The 18,957-nt window shown below is 44.3% G+C and overlaps 1 protein-coding gene and 1 long non-coding RNA gene across 2 annotated transcripts; both read right to left on the bottom strand.

Annotated features, from left to right (window-relative positions):
* Positions 1–2,866: 2,866 nt before the first annotated feature.
* LOC121292807 lies at positions 2,867–3,304 on the bottom strand. The gene is made up of 2 exons (XR_005946330.1): positions 3,234–3,304; positions 2,867–2,962 (listed from the first exon to the last, which is right to left on the bottom strand). It is a non-coding gene; the product is annotated as an uncharacterized LOC121292807 (long non-coding RNA).
* Positions 3,305–5,018: 1,714 nt separating this feature from the next.
* LOC121292801 (cysteinyl leukotriene receptor 1-like) lies at positions 5,019–11,824 on the bottom strand. The gene is made up of 2 exons (XM_041215218.1): positions 11,654–11,824; positions 5,019–6,891 (listed from the first exon to the last, which is right to left on the bottom strand). The coding sequence occupies exon 2, from the start codon at positions 6,879–6,881 to the stop codon at positions 5,748–5,750; it is 1,134 nt and encodes a 377-aa protein (XP_041071152.1). The 5' UTR covers positions 6,882–6,891; positions 11,654–11,824; the 3' UTR covers positions 5,019–5,747.
* Between the last annotated feature and the right edge of the window lie 7,133 nt (positions 11,825–18,957).

Raw genomic sequence — 18,957 nt, 5'->3', positions numbered from 1 at the left:
AACATGCCCCTAGCCTGGCAACAATGCTCGCCAGGCTTTACTGGGTGGGTCTGGATACTCAATGCTGGCTTCCCCCATTGTGGGTAAAATCCTAGCAATGGCAGGGAGAGGTCCTTAAGAAGCCATTAATTGGCCTCAATAACACTCATTTAATACATAACCAAGGCTGAAGGGAAGTGGATAGAATGGGAGGAGACAAATGTTCACCATCTACAAGGCACAAATTAGGAGTGTGATGGAATACTCCCCACTTGCCTGGATGAGTGCAGCTCCTACAACACTCATGAAGCTTGACACCATCCAGGACAAAGCAGCCCACTTGATTGGCACCCCACCAACGAATGTTTGCTCCCTCCACCACCGACACAGCAGTGTGTACCATCTACAAGATGCACTGCAGGAACTCATCAAGCCTCCTTGGGCAGCAGTTTCGAAACCCATGACCATGACCATCTAGAAGGACAAGGGCATCAGACACATTGGAACACAATCATCTGGAAGTACCCTTCCAAGCCACTCACCATCGTGAAATGTATCACCTGTTCCTTCATTGTCACTGGGTCAAAATCCTGGAACCGCCTTCCTAACAGCACTGTGGGTGTACCTGCACCACATGGACTGCAGAGGTTCAAGAAGGTAGATCACCACCATCTTCTCAAGGGCAATTAGGGATGGGCAATTCATGCTGGCCTAGCCAGCAATGCCCACATCCCATCAATAAATTTTTAAAAAATCATTAACACCAGCACTGACTAGTTGGGCTGAATAGTCTATTTGTGCTGTATCTTCTGTGTAAAACAGGACCCACTCTGACCCACTGTGTTCCTATTCCCAAGCTTGTTATTAAGGTCGGCAACATCAAATTAGAGTAGTGAAGAGCTGCAGAAAATATGTGCTTGTGGAGGCGGGAGTCACGAAATTATACTTCAGCAGTAGTGGGTGATGGACAATTGTGAATTGTCAGTCTCTTACACACCCCTCCTGTGTCACCAAAATCAAAGTTCACCCCCGTGGCCTATAATTGTAAATTGTTATTTTTTTATTGTACTGCTTTCAAGCAGCCACTCAAACAACAGGCCAGAGGAAAACAGTCATGTAACTTCCAGTAATTAACGATGGATACACCAATGTTGATAGAGTCAACATCTGCACTGTTTGTCTGTACGGGAGGCACACTTTTGGTAAGCAAGTTGTTTCAATATGCTTGTATTTGTTTTAAAGGCAGAATTCCCATCTATGTATTTATCATGAATCAACAGGAATTAAAACTATTGTAGACATTATTGATAAATGTGTTGTATGTAAAAGAAGATTTGCATTTATATAGTACCTTTTATGATCTCAAGGTCGTTCCAAGGCACTTTATAGCCAATGAAGTACTTCTCATGTGTACTGCTGTAATGCATGGAACTGCAACAGGCACTTGCGCAAAGCAAGTTCCAACAAACAGCAATATGATAACAACCAGATGTTGGGTTGAGGGGAGAATGTTGAGCGGGATAATCTTTCTTAAAAAGTGCCATGGGATCTTAATGGCACCTGACAGGCAGGGCCTCAGATTAATGCCTCATCCAAAAGATTGCATCTTGCTCAGTGTTATACTAGAGTATCAGCCTTGATTATGGTGCTCAAAGTATTTGGAGTGGGACTTGAACTCATGATCTTCTGATATAATGGCCAGATGTACTACTCACAGAACTGGAGCTGACACAGGAAGCTAATCGCCTTAGTAATTTAATATAATCTATAAAATAATAATACACAATGAATTATACAAAGGAGCAACAATTTTTGTGACTTCACATTTACAAAGTGAACACATTACACTTGTTAATATTACATGAACAAGTAGAGAAAAGTGCATCAAGCTTTTTAAATTAACAATTTACTAATATAATTGAGTATCAATCATACAAAATAATACTTTTTCCAGTTATATTTGAAGCATTTAAAAAAAGGGACTGGTCGAACATAGTTAATTGGCGCACAGAGCTGCTGATAGGTTGAAGGGGGTGGTGGAGGAAGTGTTAATTTTGTGACAGTGGTACATGCTTTCATTTTACATATTCTTCCCTGTGGTGGTAGATCTAATGTTGTGAGGATCTGGGTTCCCTTATCCCTCCATGTGGTCCCTCTGCAATCCTCAGTCCTCGTGTAATTTAGAGATTGCCTGATCCTTCAGTTGTAAATTATTCACCACCATCTTCACCCCCACACAACTCCCAGTGTCTGGAGATGACTTGTGGATGGTAGCACCTCTTGTAGGTGGCAGTACATAGGACTATATAGGTATTATAATGCAGAACCAGGCCATTCTGACCAACATATCTTTGCTGGCATTGAGGTCTACATACATCTCCTTCAATCCAACTGCTGCCCTGGTGGTGAACAGTGGCATCACAACAGCCTGGGCTTTTGTATGACTTATACCAAAAGCACACGGTGAGATTGGTCCACAAAAGATTTTGAAGGAATTCTTCAGCAGGTTGACAATGACGTTTGATTAAATATTTTTGGAGTGATAAAGCATAAAAATGTCCAGACAAATAAGAGAAAATTATGTATGTGGCAGTTTTTGTTTTACATTTAAGTTTTTTAACATATATGATTAAGGAGTTTCCTTTGTCCTCCCTCTTTTAAAAGTCATATTCTACCATGGCTTCTGTCTATGTGGCTGTACGACCAATAGATCCACTGACACACAGTGACAGCACAATGACTGTGCATCTCCTAGCTGCACAGTGGTAGCAGTGTGTTCCTTCTACAAGACGCACTGTGGTAGCAGCTTGTATCTTCTACAAGACGCACTGTGGCAGCAGCTTGTACTTTCTACAAGACGCACTGTGGTAGCAGTGTGTTCCTTCTACAAGACGCACTGTGGTAGCAGCTTGTATCTTCTACAAGACGCACTGTGGCAGCAGCTTGTACTTTCTACAAGACGCACTGTGGTAGCAGCTTGTACCTTCTACAAGACGCACTGTGGCAGCAGCTTGTACTTTCTACAAGACGCACTTTGGAGCAGTGTGTTCCTTCTACAAGACGCACTGTGGCAGCAGCTTGTACTTTCTACAAGACGCACTGTGGTAGCAGTGTGTTCCTTCTACAAGATGCACTGTGGCAGCAGCTTGTACTTTCTACAAGACGCACTGTGGTAGCAGCTTGTATCTTCTACAAGACGCACTGTGGCAGCAGCTTGTACTTTCTACAAGACGCACTGTGGCAGCAGCTTGTACTTTCTACAAGACGCACTGTGGCAGCAGCTTGTACTTTCTACAAGACGCACTGTGGCAGCAGCTTGTACTTTCTACAAGACGCACTGTGGTAGCAGCTTGTATCTTCTACAAGACGCACTGTGGCAGCAGCTTGTACTTTCTACAAGACGCACTGTGGCAGCAGCTTGTACTTTCTACAAGACGCACTGTGGCAGCAGCTTGTACTTTCTACAAGACGCACTGTGGCAGCAGCTTGTACTTTCTACAAGACGCACTGTGGCAGCAGCTTGTACTTTCTACAAGACGCACTGTGGTAGCAGCTTGTACTTTCTACAAGAAGCACTGTGGCAGCAGCTTGTACTTTCTACAAGACGCACAGTGGTAGCAGTGTGTACCTTCTACAAGACGCACTGTGGCAGCAGTGTGTACCTTTTACAAGACGCACTGTGGCAGCTGTGTGTACCTTCTACAAGACGCACTGTGGCAGCTGTGTGTACCTTCTACAAGACGCACTGTGGCAGCAGTGTGTACCTTCTACAAGACGCACTGTGGCAGCAGCTTGTACCTTCTACAAGACGCACTGTGGCAGCAGTGTGTACCTTCTACAAGACGCACTGTGGCAGCAGCTTGTACCTTCTACAAGACGCACTGTGGCAGCAGTGTGTACCTTCTACAAGACACACTGTGGCAGCAGTGTGTACCTTCTACAAGACACACTGTGGCAGCAGTGTGTACCTTCTACAAGATGCACTGTGGTAGCAGTGTGCACCTTCTACAAGACGCACTGTGGCAGCAGCTTGTACCTTCTACAAGACGCACTGTGGCAGCAGCTTGTACCTTCTACAAGACGCACTGTGGCAGCAGCTTGTACCTTCTACAAGATGCACTGTGGCAGCAGCTTGTACTTTCTACAAGACGCACTGTGGCAGCAGCGTGTACCTTCTACAAGACGCACTGTGGCAGCAGTGTGTACCTTCTACAAGATGCACTGTGGTAGCAGCTTGTACCTTCTACAAGACGCACTGTGGCAGCAGCTTGTACCTTCTACAAGACGCACTGTGGTAGCAGCTTGTACCTTCTACAAGACGCACTGTGGCAGCAGCTTGTACTTTCTACAAGACGCACTGTGGTAGCAGCTTGTACATTCTACAAGACGCACTGTGGCAGCAGCTTGTACCTTCTACAAGACGCACTGTGGTAGCAGCTTGTACCTTCTACAAGACGCACTGTGGCAGCAGCTTGTACCTTCTACAAGACGCACTGTGGCAGCAGTGTGTACCTTCTACAAGACGCACTGTGGTAGCAGCTTGTACCTTCTACAAGACGCACTGTGGCAGCAGCTTGTACCTTCTACAAGACGCACTGTGGCAGCAGCTTGTACCTTCTACAAGACGCACTGTGGCAGCAGCTTGTACCTTCTACAAGACGCACTGTGGCAGCAGTGTGTACCTTCTACAAGACGCACTGTGGCAGCAGCTTGTAACTTCTACAAGACGCACTGTGGTAGCAGTGTGTACCTTCTACAAGACGCACTGTGGCAGCAGCTTGTACCTTCTACAAGACGCACTGTGGCAGCAGCGTGTACCTTCTACAAGACGCACTGTGGCAGCAGCGTGTACCTTCTACAAGACGCACTGTGGCAGCAGCGTGTACCTTCTACAAGATGCACTGTGGCAGCAGCGTGTACCTTCTACAAGACGCACTGTGGCAGCAGCTTGTACCTTCTACAAGATGCACAGTGGCAGCAGTGTGTACCTTCTACAAGACGCACTGTGGTAGCAGCTTGTACCTTCTACAAGACGCACTGTGGCAGCAGCTTGTACCTTCTACAAGATGCACTGTGGCAGCATTATGTACCTTCTACAAGACGCACTGTGGCAGCAGCGTGTACCTTCTACAAGATGCACTGCAGCAACTCACCAAGGCTCCATCGATAGCAACCCACAACCTCGACCATCTAAAAGCACAAGGGCAGCAGATAGAAGGGAACACCACCACCTGCAAGTTCCCCTCCAAGTCACCCACCATCCGAACTTGGAAATATATTGTCATTCCTTCATTGCCGTTGGGTCAAAGTCCTGGAACTCCCTTCTTAACAGCAGCGTGAGAGTCCCTGCACCGAATGGACTGCAGTAGTTCAAAAGGGGAGCTCACCACCACCTTCTCAATGGGAATTAGGAGTGGGCAATAAATGCTGACCTAGCCAGCACAGCCCACATCCTGTGAACAAATTAAAAAAAAGACAAGTGACTAGGATGGCAGCCCTTCCAGTTCCTCCTCCTCCTCCTCCCCCGCACCACACACTTTTTAACACCTTCATTGGATGACATGGGCAACATTGGTCTCTTGACAAGGTTGTGAACTTTGGAAAATATTCCCATCTTCCCAACTGTCGCCATCATGATACTCCACTGTTTTGTGCCTTAAACGCTTCTTTGTCAAGTGAGCCAAGGGCCCGGGGGACAAAATTCTCTTCTCATCTAACTAGGACGATGGAGGGAGTCGAGAAGTCGTGTTGGGCGGTTTTGCTGGGTGTTAAAATGTACCTTCCATGCTGGTTGTGCCATTCTGCTCTCCTTGGCCTGCTTCACTGAGCCAAGCCTCGGCTTCCTTGCTCGGCCCTGCTGACAACGCCTCCAGTTTCCTGCCCTCTTGCACAAACGCCAGGCTGACGAAGAGCTTGCTGCTGGAAGAGCTGTACGAGACGTTCGATTCCTTTTTCTTCAGCCACACCTTGACAAACGTCCTGAATCCCTGCCCCACGAAAATATACAGCAGGGGGTCAAAGCAGCTGTTGGCCACGGCCAGGCACAAGGTGGCCACGACAGACTTGCGGAGGATGTTTTCCAGGTCGCAGTTGGTGTGGTGGTGAACCAGGAAATGCAGGTGCACCGTCCTTTGCACATGGTAAGGCAGGAAGCAGAGCAGGAACACTCCCAGGACCAGCACAATCATGGCCACGTCCCTCTTGACCCGCCTGGACTGCCAGCTGCTTCGCATTAAGTTTTTTATCATCAGACTGTAACACACCAGAATGACCACGAAAGGGATGAGGAATCCAACGGCCAATGCAAAGTAATTCATTTTGGCAATGCGGCTCCAGGACACCTTGAGCACCGGCTCAAAGCACTTGATTTTACCGTGGAAAGCCTGACTCCCGGCGTTCAGGAATGGAGCAGCGCTCACTGCCACAAACAGCCAGATGACGATGCACGCTATGATGCACCGGCGGAAGGTGAATATCCTCTGGTGCCTCGTGTGATGCACCAGGGACAAGTAGCGTGATATGCTCAAGCAGGTCAGGAACAAAATGCTGCAGTACATGCTGACATAGAATGTGTAGGTGGAGAGCCTGCATAAAAAATCCTGGAATGGCCAGTCACCGTTTCTGAGATAATAGACAATCCGCAAGGGGAGGCTCAGGACAAAGAGGAGGTCAGCGACAGCAAGGTTCATTAGGTAGACGGTGCTGGCATTCTTACTCTTTGCAATGCGGTAGAACACAAAGAGAGCCAGTGTGTTTGAGAGCAGGCCAACAACAAACACCATGCTATACACGGTGGAGTAGACCCAGTATTTGTACTCTTCATTTTCCAGGCAGACTGACCCATTCATGTGCGATGTGTTTGTCATTGTAGAACTTTCATGAGGGACTGCGCTGGTCAACATCCTTTCGTCTCTGTTGAAAACATCAATAGGCATTTTATTAGTCAGCGGTGAGGTCTTAGCCGCGCTCAATCTCTGGGTCAGAAAGGTCGTGGGTTCAAGATCCACTCCAGAGGCATCAGCACCTTACCCAGGTCAACACTGTCAGTGCCCTACTGAAGGAGTGCAGCACTGCCCCAGGTGCCATCCTTTGGTTGAGATGTTAAACTGAGGGCCGCCTCTGCCTTCACAGGGGGGCATAAAAGGTCCCACAGCGCTATTTCAGAAAAGGGCAACGGGAAGTTCTCTCCTAGCTGTGTCCTGGCCAATATTTTATCCAGCAAGCAATAGCGCTAAATCAGATTATCTGGTCATTGTCATATTTCTGTTTGTCGGAACTTAGGCTCCCATTTTCTATGTTTCTGAGTAGGTCATTCAGCCTTTCGAGCCTGCTCCACCATTCAATATGATCATGGCCGATCCTCTATCTCAATGCCATACTCCTGCTTTCTCTCTATATCCCTTGACGTCCAGAAATCTATTTTTTTCCTTCTTAAATATATTCAGTGACTTGGCCTCCACAAACTTCTGTGGTAGAGAATTCCACAGGTTCACCACCCTTCTGAGTGAAGAAGTTTCTCCTCATCTCAGTCCTCAATGGCCTGAGACTGTGCCCCCTTGTTCTAGACCACACCCCCCCCCACCCACCCCCCCCACCCCACCGCCCCCCCAGCAAGGGGAAACATCATCCCTGCATCCAGTCTGCCCATCCCCATCAGAATTTTATACATTTCAATGAGACCCCCTTTCATTCTCCTGAAATCTAGTGAATACAGGCCTAGTCGGCCCAATCTCTCCTCATACGACAATCCTGCCCTCACAGGAATCAGTCTGGTGAACCTTTGCTGCGCTGCCCAGTTTACAAGGTGAAAATTGGCTGTCACATTTCCTATAATACAACAGTAACTACACTTCAAAGGACACTTCATTGGGATGTCCTAATAAGATACTTTGCAAATATAAGTTCTTACTTTCGTTTCATACGTTAAATGGGAAAGAAAGATTTGTGTTTACAGAGTGCCTGCTCAGATTTCTCAGGCATATCAATTAATTACTTTTATTTAAAGAATAAAGTTGCACACATCACGGCAAGGAAGGTTAGCGCTGGTGAATAGAATTATTCACATTTCAGGCATTCAGTATCAGCATCAAATAGATTCAAGAGAAGCAAAACCAGATACAGTGTAAAGTCTCCTGTCCTCTGTAGTAACAGCATGCTTTACCCCTAACCTGCTGTTACTAGTGGGGTACTGTAAGGGTCAGTGCTGGGGCCACAGCTGCTCATAATCTATATAAATGATTTGGATATGGGGACCAAATATTTCCAAATTTGCTGAGTGGGTGAGCCTAGAACCAATGGTCACAGGCTCGTAATAATGGGGAGGCCATTTAAGACTGAGATGAGGAGGAATTTCTTCACTCCGAGGCTGGTGGACCTTTGGGATTCTGTAACCCAGAGGGTTGTGGAGGCTCAATCATCGAACATGTTTGAGACAGAAATCAATAGATTTCTAGATACTAATGATATCAAGGGATATGGGGATAGTGGGGAAAAAATTCCATGGAGGTAGAGGATCAGGCATGACCTGTTTTAATGGAGGAGCAGGCTGAATGACTTCTTCCTGCTCCTATGTTCCTATGTTCCAGAAACATGTACACCCTGCTTCCTCACGCAATATGACTTTTTTTTTTTCCCAATTCCCTCACCAGCCACCTTGTGGCCTCACTGAATGAATCGACGGGTGGAATTTTAGGCCGGTGGGATTCCACTGTCCCAGCCGAAGTCAGTGGAGTTTAGAATAGCTTGCCGCATTTTGCAGCCCTATCCTCACCGCAAAGTGGCTGTAAAACTCCAGCCGACGTATAATTACAGTTTGGTGTCAAAGATCCAAGACAAGTGATTGAGAAACTTTCATCTCGTTAGTCTGAGGCAGATCAGGACCTAGACCTCAGAGGTCTATCCCACTGCATCACCAAGATCCACAATGAAGGAAGTGCCCAGCCTGTTACTCTGTTAATTGTACATTAATTGTGACTAATAGTAAGTAGGTGGAGTGCATTAATTGGGGTTTCATTTGAGCACACATAATGAAACTTAGAGGGAGCACGCGGTGCCCTTCTGTGATCAGTGGGCACTGCGAGGGCTCGGGTGCATCATTGGCCTCCATAACGACTTTTTTGTTTGAGTTTAAGTTTCCTTTTGTAGTTTTGCCCCTTAGTTACAGTGCCCCTTTTAAGGGGCTATCCTCTTTGTTAGTTTATTTGACCTTTTGTTAATTTATTAATTTGTCCCCTTTTTTTGTTAATTGGTATATTCAAAAGAATATAAGAGAAACTTCTTGAAACTGTGGTGTAGTTAAGTTAATGCTTGTAATGTCTCACTCCGTAAATAAATGTAAGACTGAGGCTAAAGACTGGCTCCAGGATCATCCTTCACCAATTGGCTTTGTGGAATAAAACAGCTCTGACTGCTCTGACGGTCGTAGCAACTGATGCAGTCGATACACATTCAGCTTCCCTCTGCTCACTCGGACCCTAATTCAAACTGTACTGTTAAATGGTGACAGTGAGGTGAACATGCCAATGGTTCCAGTAACTGGTCAAAAACATCTGTCACTCTTAGGCGGGGAGAGAGGGGAGGGAGAGCTACATTTCTGCTAAGCATTCTTCTGGTATATTTTATTGCTGATAAGGGTTCAAACTGATAGAGAAGAAAATTTTTTTAAAAATTCATTCATGGGATTTAAGCACCACTGGCAAACCCAGCATTTAATCCCTTGAAAAATAAAACGGTGGTGAGCTCTCTTATTGAATCACCATGGTCCTTGTGGTGTAGGTACATCCACAATACCTATCCAATTAGTTCCACACTGTACTTCCCTTTCCTTATAGCCCTGTAAATTACTCCTTTTCAAGTACTTATCCAATTCGCTTTCAATAGTTACTATTGAATTTATTTCCACCACCCTTTTCAGGCAGTGCAATTCAGATCATAACAAATTGTTTAGTAAAAAAAAAATCTTCTCGATTCTTAAGGCATAAATCTAAATTATCACTAAAACAAATTATTTGGTCACTGCTGTCTTTGGTGGCTTGCCATGTTGTCTACATTACAATGGTGATCACATTTCAAAATTACTTAATTAATTGTAAGACGGTCTAAGATATTCTGGGGTCATGAAAGATGCTATTCATGCAGGGTCTTTCTTTCTATATTGAGTAACCCTTTTTAACGGTGCATCCATTAGCATTGTTAGCATTGAAGCCATACGTAATTAAGCCTTGTTCTCTGGTCAGAGCACAGAATAACTGGGAGAATTTGAAGCCAGTCACTAAGCCATATGACCAAGTCCATGCTGCAACTATTTACTTTGCGCCTTTAATGTAGGAAAACATCTGCAGCTGCCTGCAACAAATCCAGTGGGGCGTTATATGTTCATGGGATGAGAGCATTGCTGGCGAGGCCAGCATTAATCCCATTCCTAACAGCCCTTGAGAAGGTGGGGGTGAGCTGCCTTCTTGAACTGCTGCAGTCCATGTGGTGTAGGCACACCCGTAGTGCTGCTAGGGAGTAATTCCAAGGTTTTGACTAGCGATGAAGGAATGGTGATATAATTCCAAGTCAGAATGGTGTGTGACTTGGAGGTGGTGGTATTCCCATGTGTTGGTTGCCCTTGAACTTCCAGGTAGAAGTCATGCATTAGATAGGTGCTAGTTACATTCCTAACACTTTCTTTACCCGGACCTTGGGAGTGTGAAACTCCCTATTTCACTCAGTCTTCCCTTCCTCCCTCAGCCAACAGATTTCTAAGCAGCCTAAGTTGGTGCCATCTAACATTGAACCTCTTGACTCACCTCCTCTACTCTCCCTTCTCTTCAGCTCTTTTCACTGCAGCTTCTGGTCTGTTGACCAGCTTTCCAAATGTGAAATGGCTGTAGTAGTCCCAACAATGCAGTCTAACAGCTGGGAGAGCTGCTGTCGGAGCTGGGCCGATATCAAGCCAGTGCCCAAAGCCACTTGTATGGGAATCTTTGGTCTGTTTAAATATCCTGACAATTAGCCCACTGAAAATGAATGGGTTGCGACAGCTGACGGCACGCCACATAATACAGGTTAAAGTCATTTGTTACTCATATTGTGATTTCAACACAAATGTTCATTGGCTGGGAGGACTGAATATGACAAAATACAGGATTCCAGGACATTCCAGAATGGTGAAATGTACCGGTTCAGAAATGTTGAAAAGTTCGTCTGCACTTCGACATGAGAAACCATTTCTACTGGTGGGAGGTCAATAACCAGAGGGACGCGGTTATAAGATCATTGGCAAAACAACCAAAGGAGAGGTGAGGAGAATTGTTTTGCACAGCGAGTTGTTATGAGTTAGGTTGCACTGCCTGAAAGGTGGCTGAAGCAGATTCAATAGCAACTTTCAAAATTTGAAAAGGTAACATTGGCAGGTTTATGGGGAAAGAGCAGGAGAAACGGAGCTAATTGGATAGATCTTTAAAAGTGCTGGTATGGACAGAATGGGCCAAATGTCCTCCTTCAGTGTTGTAACGTTAATTCATTCTAAAAATCTGTGACAGCCATCAGCTTCCATAAGCCATAATAATAAATTAATCCATAATAAATTAATCAGCAATTTAGTATTCAATTAATAGTTTTTGAGTTCAAAACAGCAGCCTACTTAACATTATGGTACTTTCAACACAGTGTAAAAGGCAACACTCACATTTCAAGTTGTCTCCAAGTGATTAGATATGTTGGACAGCTACTGGCTGATGTCTGTCCTCCTGCTCGAACTCGATTACAACTCTACTTCTACAACATTTGGCACTGCTATTTATCTGAGTAAAAGCAGTGTGGTCAACAGTGCAGTCACCGCCCACACAGCTTCCACAACACACAACAGCAGCTTCCAGGAGAGGCTGTATCAGGAGCACCATATGCAACAAGGAACTAATGAAAATCTAGTGAGTTGCAAAAAGCCAAAACACACAGTCATATGCATTAAATTCACCATTCTGAGCCAGAAGTACAAACTGATCAACCGGTGCGAACCAGACATGTGATTTTCTCTTTCTAAGTTAAAGATATGTAGCTGAGTTATTCCTTTGTTCCGGTGGATACCATGCAGGCATTTCTTTAAAATCCATACATCACCAAAACTTCATTTTGACTAAAATATACCAGCAAAATAAAAAGGGGAAAGGTGCCAGACAACCAGGACCATCAGTAAAGAAGACTTCACAACAGCTGCAGAGGAATGACCCTTGCAGTTTTCCTTTTCATGGTGTTTAAAGTTGTTTTTATTCTTTTTACCCTAATAAGGAAAGTTATGATGTCTACAAATCTTACAGCTTTCCTGTTCACAGTTCGAGTTCTGCTTTATAATTTCCCTTTGCCTTTCCTCTATTTTTTAACATAGGCCTTGAATTGCTGCAATGAGAAGTGAGGGGACACTTGATTTAAGTCTTTAGCCATGCCTCAGTGGGTGGTGGGCTGAAGTCCCACTCCACAGGACTTGAACACAGAAGTCCTGGCTGTCTTCCACCACACCAGCCACCACACCACCCCCCCCAATCCCCCTCCCCCTCCCCCAACCACTACTAAGCACATACTGTACTGTCAGAGGTGATGTCTTGTAGATAATATGATGAACAGTCTGCTGTTTAAAAAAAAAAATCCCAAGGCTTTATCTCAAAAAAGGGCAGGGGTGTTCTCCTGGCCAATATTTATCCCTCAGCCAATATCACTAAAAAAATATTGTGTGCTCATTACTGTTTGTGGAACCTTGCTGTGCATAAATTGGATGTTGCATTTCCTACATTATAACAGTTGCTACACCTCAATAATACTCTTTTGGCTGCAAAGCGCTTTGGGACATCCTGAGCTCAGGAAAGGCACTATATGAATGCAAGTCTTTCTTTAAATGCAGTCACTCATATGTTAATCCTCTCCCCTCCATGGTGTTACCACATTTATTTTAAACAACTTAGTTGTTCCATATGAATAGAGTTGGAAGGCTTTTAGATAAATGTATTAAGTATGCATTAGTACCCCTTGAAATAAATTTGAGATTCCTTGTCTAATTAAGATCCCACAAATTAGAAATGCTTAGTACTTTTTGCCATTTTGGTGCAGCAGAGCAAGAAGACACAGGTTCAGAGTTGTAAAAGGTTGGGATTTGGGACAATGTTATGGAATATTTCTTTACATAGAGGAGGCACTCAATATCTGGGCAGGTTGCCAGGAAATGGTGATTGAGGCTAGTATACTAGGGACTGTTACAATCCAGTCACACTGCAATGAGAAGGCAAGGTATAGATAACTGGAAGGTTGAAATTAAATGTGCTGAATACACTTCCTTGAATGGAACCAAGCTCACCAATTTTGTGAATTCAAATTTATTAGCTGTGTAATGATCTTGAGAGAGGCCAGTAACTTTTAAAAAGAAATTTGAACTCCCAGTTATTAACTGAAAAAATTACTCCACAAGTTTTCATGATTTATACTAAAACATCTACTGTACAAGAGTTAAACAAAGCAAGTACTAACATTACATTAACATTAAATATTATAAACATTTATACTTTAAGCCCTGAAATCTCGACTGCACACTCCTTGTTCTAATGTTACTTCCACCCAAAGAGTTCCCCTACACTTTACAGGATCTTAGGGGTTCCTTCACTTCTCCTGGAGCTAAACCAGAGTGTGCCACAACTCTCAGGAATTCACTTTGATTTTCCTTAGTGTTCCTGCTATTCTCTGAGGTGTGAGATTTCTTGGGGTCCTTCTGCTAGCATTTAAGCAGCTCACAATTGTGGACACCCTATCTCCAGCATAGGCCTCACTGCTTTCTTGCTCAATGATTCCAAAACCCTTGGTGAAAGCAAAATACTGCAGATGCTAGAAATCTGTAAAAGAATCATATGGACTCGAAATGTTATCTTTGTTTCTCACGTGCTCTGAAGAAGAGTCATATGGACTGTTTCTCTCTCCACAGACCTTGCCAGACCTACTGAGTTTTTCCAGCATTTTTTGTTTTTATTTCAACACCCTTGGTTTTTGATAGCTCTTTTACCACTAGTCTACAGTGTCTGGCAAATTATCTCTCTGCTTCTCAAAGCTGCTTCTAGGCTCCAACTGCAATGGTTGGCAGCTTTCTCTCTCTACCTGTTTCCAAGTTGTTCTAGTTCCAGATATAAACTGCCTATATCTGTGAGAAAACACATACATAAACCCAAAGCAAAAGGTTACCTTCCTGCAACCTATCTCCATGGGAACATGGGATGTCCCAGACAGAGATTTCAACTAATTATCTTCACCTTCGAAAACCTGTCCTTTGATCCGAAAAGTATATGGATACTTTAGGACCTTTCCCTGTTATCAGTTGCTTTCCAACCTTTTATGATCATGAAATTACATGAAACTCTAGGAGACACCTTCAAGCGTACCAGACTCACTGGCTCCATTCCAAAGGCATGAGAGGATTACCTATTGTTTATTATTTTTACACCTCTAACTATAACCTCTTTAAGTAATCATGGACCATCCTTTGAATGGTAATTATCGTAGGGGTGTTTATCAGACCCAGGTGCTTTCATTATCTTACTTTTAGAAACTTCAGCCCCCAAACCACAAGTTACATTCCTACAACGTGAATCATTAGATTAGACATTTTCGCAACAGCTGTTTTTGCCAGAAAATTTCAATTAAATCCATGTGAGACATGGTGACTCTTATACCCTCCCAGATGGATGTAAAATATGCCACAGTAGTATCTTGAGTAGTATCTTGTCCAATATTTATCTTTCAACCAAAACCTTAGAAAAGATATTCCTGTCATTTATCTCATTGCTGTTTGTGGGAGCTTATATGTATAGTCCGCTGCTGATTTCCTTACCCTACAACAGTGACTATGTCTCAAAAGTTCTCTCTCTCTCTTCAAGTACTATGCCCTAAGAGGGCATGGCAATCATGGACTTCCATGTGTTGGTCCATGGTTATGCTTGGCAAGGTTCTGCAGTGCTACTATAGGTGTCGCCCTATAGTGACTGGGAATCCTGTGCTCCCTTGTGGGTGAGTCCACCTTGCTCATTGCTTTGTACTGCCATTTTGGTGGCTGCATTAAAGGCTGACATTTTCACCTTAAAACTCTTTGTATTGTGATCCTGTGTTTGTGCCAATCTGAAAGTAAACACATTCAATAGGCATGCTGGCAGTGCGGAGCACAAGCATGTCCACCTCCAATGTAAATTGGTGAGTTTATTTGGCACTTATACTTGGATTTTGACTTTGATTTAGTCCACAATATCACAGGACTGCAATAGTGGAAACTATGGCAGCCACATATCAAGCACTGAAGCAATGGTGCTCAGGAACAATCGAGACCATCAATTCATTTGATCATTGGCGTCAGAATTGAATTTACACTTTGACGTTTGATCCCAACTTTGCCCCCTTCCTTGGTGATGGCTTCACTTGGAGAAGAGAACCAAAGTTAGATAGGGAGCAGCTGTTCCCCTTGGTTGAAGGGCCAGTCATAAGGGGGCATAAGTTCAAGGTGAGGGGCAGGAGGTTTAGGGGGGATGTGATGAAAAACTTGTTTTATCCAGAGGGTGGTGACGGTCTGGAATGCACTGCCTGGGAGGGCGTGTTGCCTCACATCCTTTAAAAAGTACTTGGATGAACACTTGGCACGTCATAACATTCAAGGCTATGGGCCAAGTGCTGGAAAATAGGATTAGGTAGGTAGGTCAGGTGTTTCTCATGTGTCGATGCAGACTCGATGGGCTGAAGGGCCTCTTCTGCCCTGTGTGATTCTGTGATTTTGTGAAGGTTAGTCCTCTCTGTGGAATCAGAGACACAGCAGGTGAAGGGGTATCTCCAGCCCTCACTGCCCAACAAAAAGTGAATTTATTGGACATTATGCTATGGTAGCTAGTGAATTACTGCCCTATTATATTGTGCAACTCCATTGTCAAAGCACCTATATCACTTGCTTTGAAATGGCAGAGTATCCACCTACATTATACTTTCCAAACCATGGGTGCCCATCTCTTAGACCAGACTGATTTTGGGTTGCAATCAGATGAAAGGAATGAGGATCTGCATCAAATGTCAGATAAAATCCTTCTTTGAGGATAACCTCTTGCAGAAAGGTTCAGATTCAGAAACGCTCAGTCATCAGGGTTGACGTCTTGATGAGCATGAGGAGATGTCACTCTCACGGGAAACATAGTGGTTCTACTTTGGCTACAACTCATTCACCCTAGCTTCTTAGAGGTACAGCATCGAGCTCAGCTCACACACCCTGGCATCCACCAATCCAGAGGTCTCCCAATCCTTGGATGCGCTGTTAGGTGAGATTCATGCATCTGCTGCCAAGGCTCTCCGCGCTGCTGCTTCCTCCTTCCAGGAGCAATGGATCATTTCACCTTCACCTAACAAGACCAGACTCCATAAGGCCCCTCCTCCATGTACGTGATAGGTGTCTTGCCCATTATGTAGGCAATTGGGTGACCAGATAAGCATTTCCTCGGCAAACATAAATTTCTGCCAGATCAAGACCACCAATAAGTGGCTAAAACTCGTAAGGTAGCTGCAATCTTGGATGAGGATAATAATGATAGTGACTCACATGCTCCTTTAGTCAAAGGGGATGGGGCACCTGCTGATATGTCATCGGAATCAACTGCACTCTGTGTACAGATCTGTCACTCATCCTATTTAGAGACATTCTTCGAGCATCATGCTGTTTGGATAACCATCAACAATAGAGCTACTGGCAACATGATCCATGCTTCCACAGCTATGAAACTTGATGTTCCAGTCAAGAGTTGATCCCAGTCTGCTCAATAGGCTGATGGCTCATCACCTTTATATGTTGTTAATGAAACACACTTCCCTCTGTCCGGAGACCATCATAACTTTGCCTTTGAAGGCCTGGTCATGGAGAATCTTAATGTTGAGGTACTTGCAGGTACTCTGTTCATGGAAACCAATGATGTGTCAATTCGACTGGTCAAACGCTCAGTGCTGGTAGGTAATTCCACCATATGTTTATGGACTTCATCCTCCCTCTAGCCCATGCAGAGTGAGACAAGCCCATGCACCTTGCCCTCCCTCAAAGTCAACAATAATCTGGCCAGGGGATTTCATCAAGATTACCCCACCTGATGATCTTGTGGCCCTCATGACGTTTGCAGTTGAACTGTCCTCTCTTCCTTTAGAATCATAGTGTAACAAGCTGCCCAACCGTTGGCCTCTATCACTTATTTCGACCAGTGTTGCTGACGAGATTCCTCTCCCTTGAACTGGAAATCCTGCCTTGTGATGCTCATTTTGCTTGGATACGATCTGTTTTCACCCCCACCACCTAGGATTCTGAGCCTTCTCAGATGACATGGCACAGTCACTTCGTAAACAATGCAAAGTAAGCACTGTTATGACCACAGCTGGTTTTAATTTCTGCCCAAACCAGATCCCAGAGGGAAAATTGGCTTACGGACCATAACCTTTTTCTTCGTATTCTGAAAACGAGATGACGACCTACTGATCTCAGCAGTAAGATGTCCAGTAACACTTTGGGGATTTTAAACATTAAACATATAAGTTTTATTAACAAAAATAAAAGAAAACCTAAGCACACAAGATTACAGTTACACAATTAAGGCTAGTCTTACAAAACATTCCCCCAAATCTCTCTAATTGTTCAAACCCACAAATAAACACCTTCCAGGCAAGACTCCACTAAAGATGTCTACTATGAAATCCAGTAATATTACACAAGACAAACTGCTGTATCTTCAATAGTTGCGTAACCCTCTTCCACTCTGCAGTGGAATCCAATTCAGAATAAAACTATTTGCTGCAGCCCAAGATTTTTCTGGCTTGACTGGAGGAGTCATTCAAACTGCATCCTCCCCCCCGTCCAGAGCTCCAGCTATCTCCAAACAGCTCCAGTTATCTCCAGCCATCTCTAGCTCGACAGCTATCCACAGTAACTCTAATAGATGTTGGAGTCTTTGCCCAGCTTGAAGATGTGGGATCACTGTGAGGTCCCTTAACCCATTATTTCTCATGAAGGAGTTGCAGGAGGGTTTTCGACTTATCACAGCATTTAGCTGATCTTGGGCACTACAGAACGCTGCAACCATCATTCATGCCAGATGTCGTCTCAACTTACGCAAGATTGTCCAGATGAAACATATCACTGCAACATATCAAACCAATGCCTTTTACCAGACGTCATTAGCAAGATCTTCCATGAAGTACAGTGCAATTGTCACACCCTACAAAGACGTTCATGTATACACTTGAATCTACCATGGACATGCCCTTGAGGAATTGACATGCCAGGTCCTAGATGATCTTCTAGTGGAGGGCATGGCCATCAAACTTGCAGACAACCTCTTCTGCAGTGGTAACAGTCTGGAAGAACTTCTTTACTACTGGTGTTATGAACCTTGGCCAGACCCCAGGGTGTGGGGATGGGTTGGGGGTGGTTGGGGGGGGGGGGGGGGGGTAGATATATGGTTAGGAACCAATAATAAAGATAGAGTTCAAGATTCAAGACACTTACTAAATGAATAAAGCCACAAGATTGCATGGGTTTTGAACAAACAAAAATAAAGTTTACTATACAAGGTCAGAAAGATAAAATAATTCTTATACTCTAACATTCAGGGTTCTATGAGGAACATGTGAATTAACAGGCGAACTATGGTCGAACACACTACACTATAGAATAAATGGCAGATGTGACCAAACCTGATTCCATGGATTTCCTAACAACCCACTCAGACATTTCTCACATTGTGAGCCAACCAATCTCACTGAAACCTTATTTTTCTCACAAGGGTTTCCAATCTCCAAACTTGAAGATTTCAGCTTGGAATTCCTCTTCAAAAGTTACTCCAACTTGAACATCTTCAACAATGACCCACCTCGCAGGGTTTCAATCTTGCTTTCCAAGATTCTTTTCCCCTGGATCCCTAAGCATACTCATGCTTCACTTTCCATGCATAATCT

The sequence above is a fragment of the Carcharodon carcharias genome, chromosome 2 (assembly GCF_017639515.1).
Source record: "Carcharodon carcharias isolate sCarCar2 chromosome 2, sCarCar2.pri, whole genome shotgun sequence".
Lineage (NCBI taxonomy): Eukaryota > Metazoa > Chordata > Chondrichthyes > Lamniformes > Lamnidae > Carcharodon > Carcharodon carcharias.
This window is presented reverse-complemented; position numbering and strand designations above follow the sequence as displayed.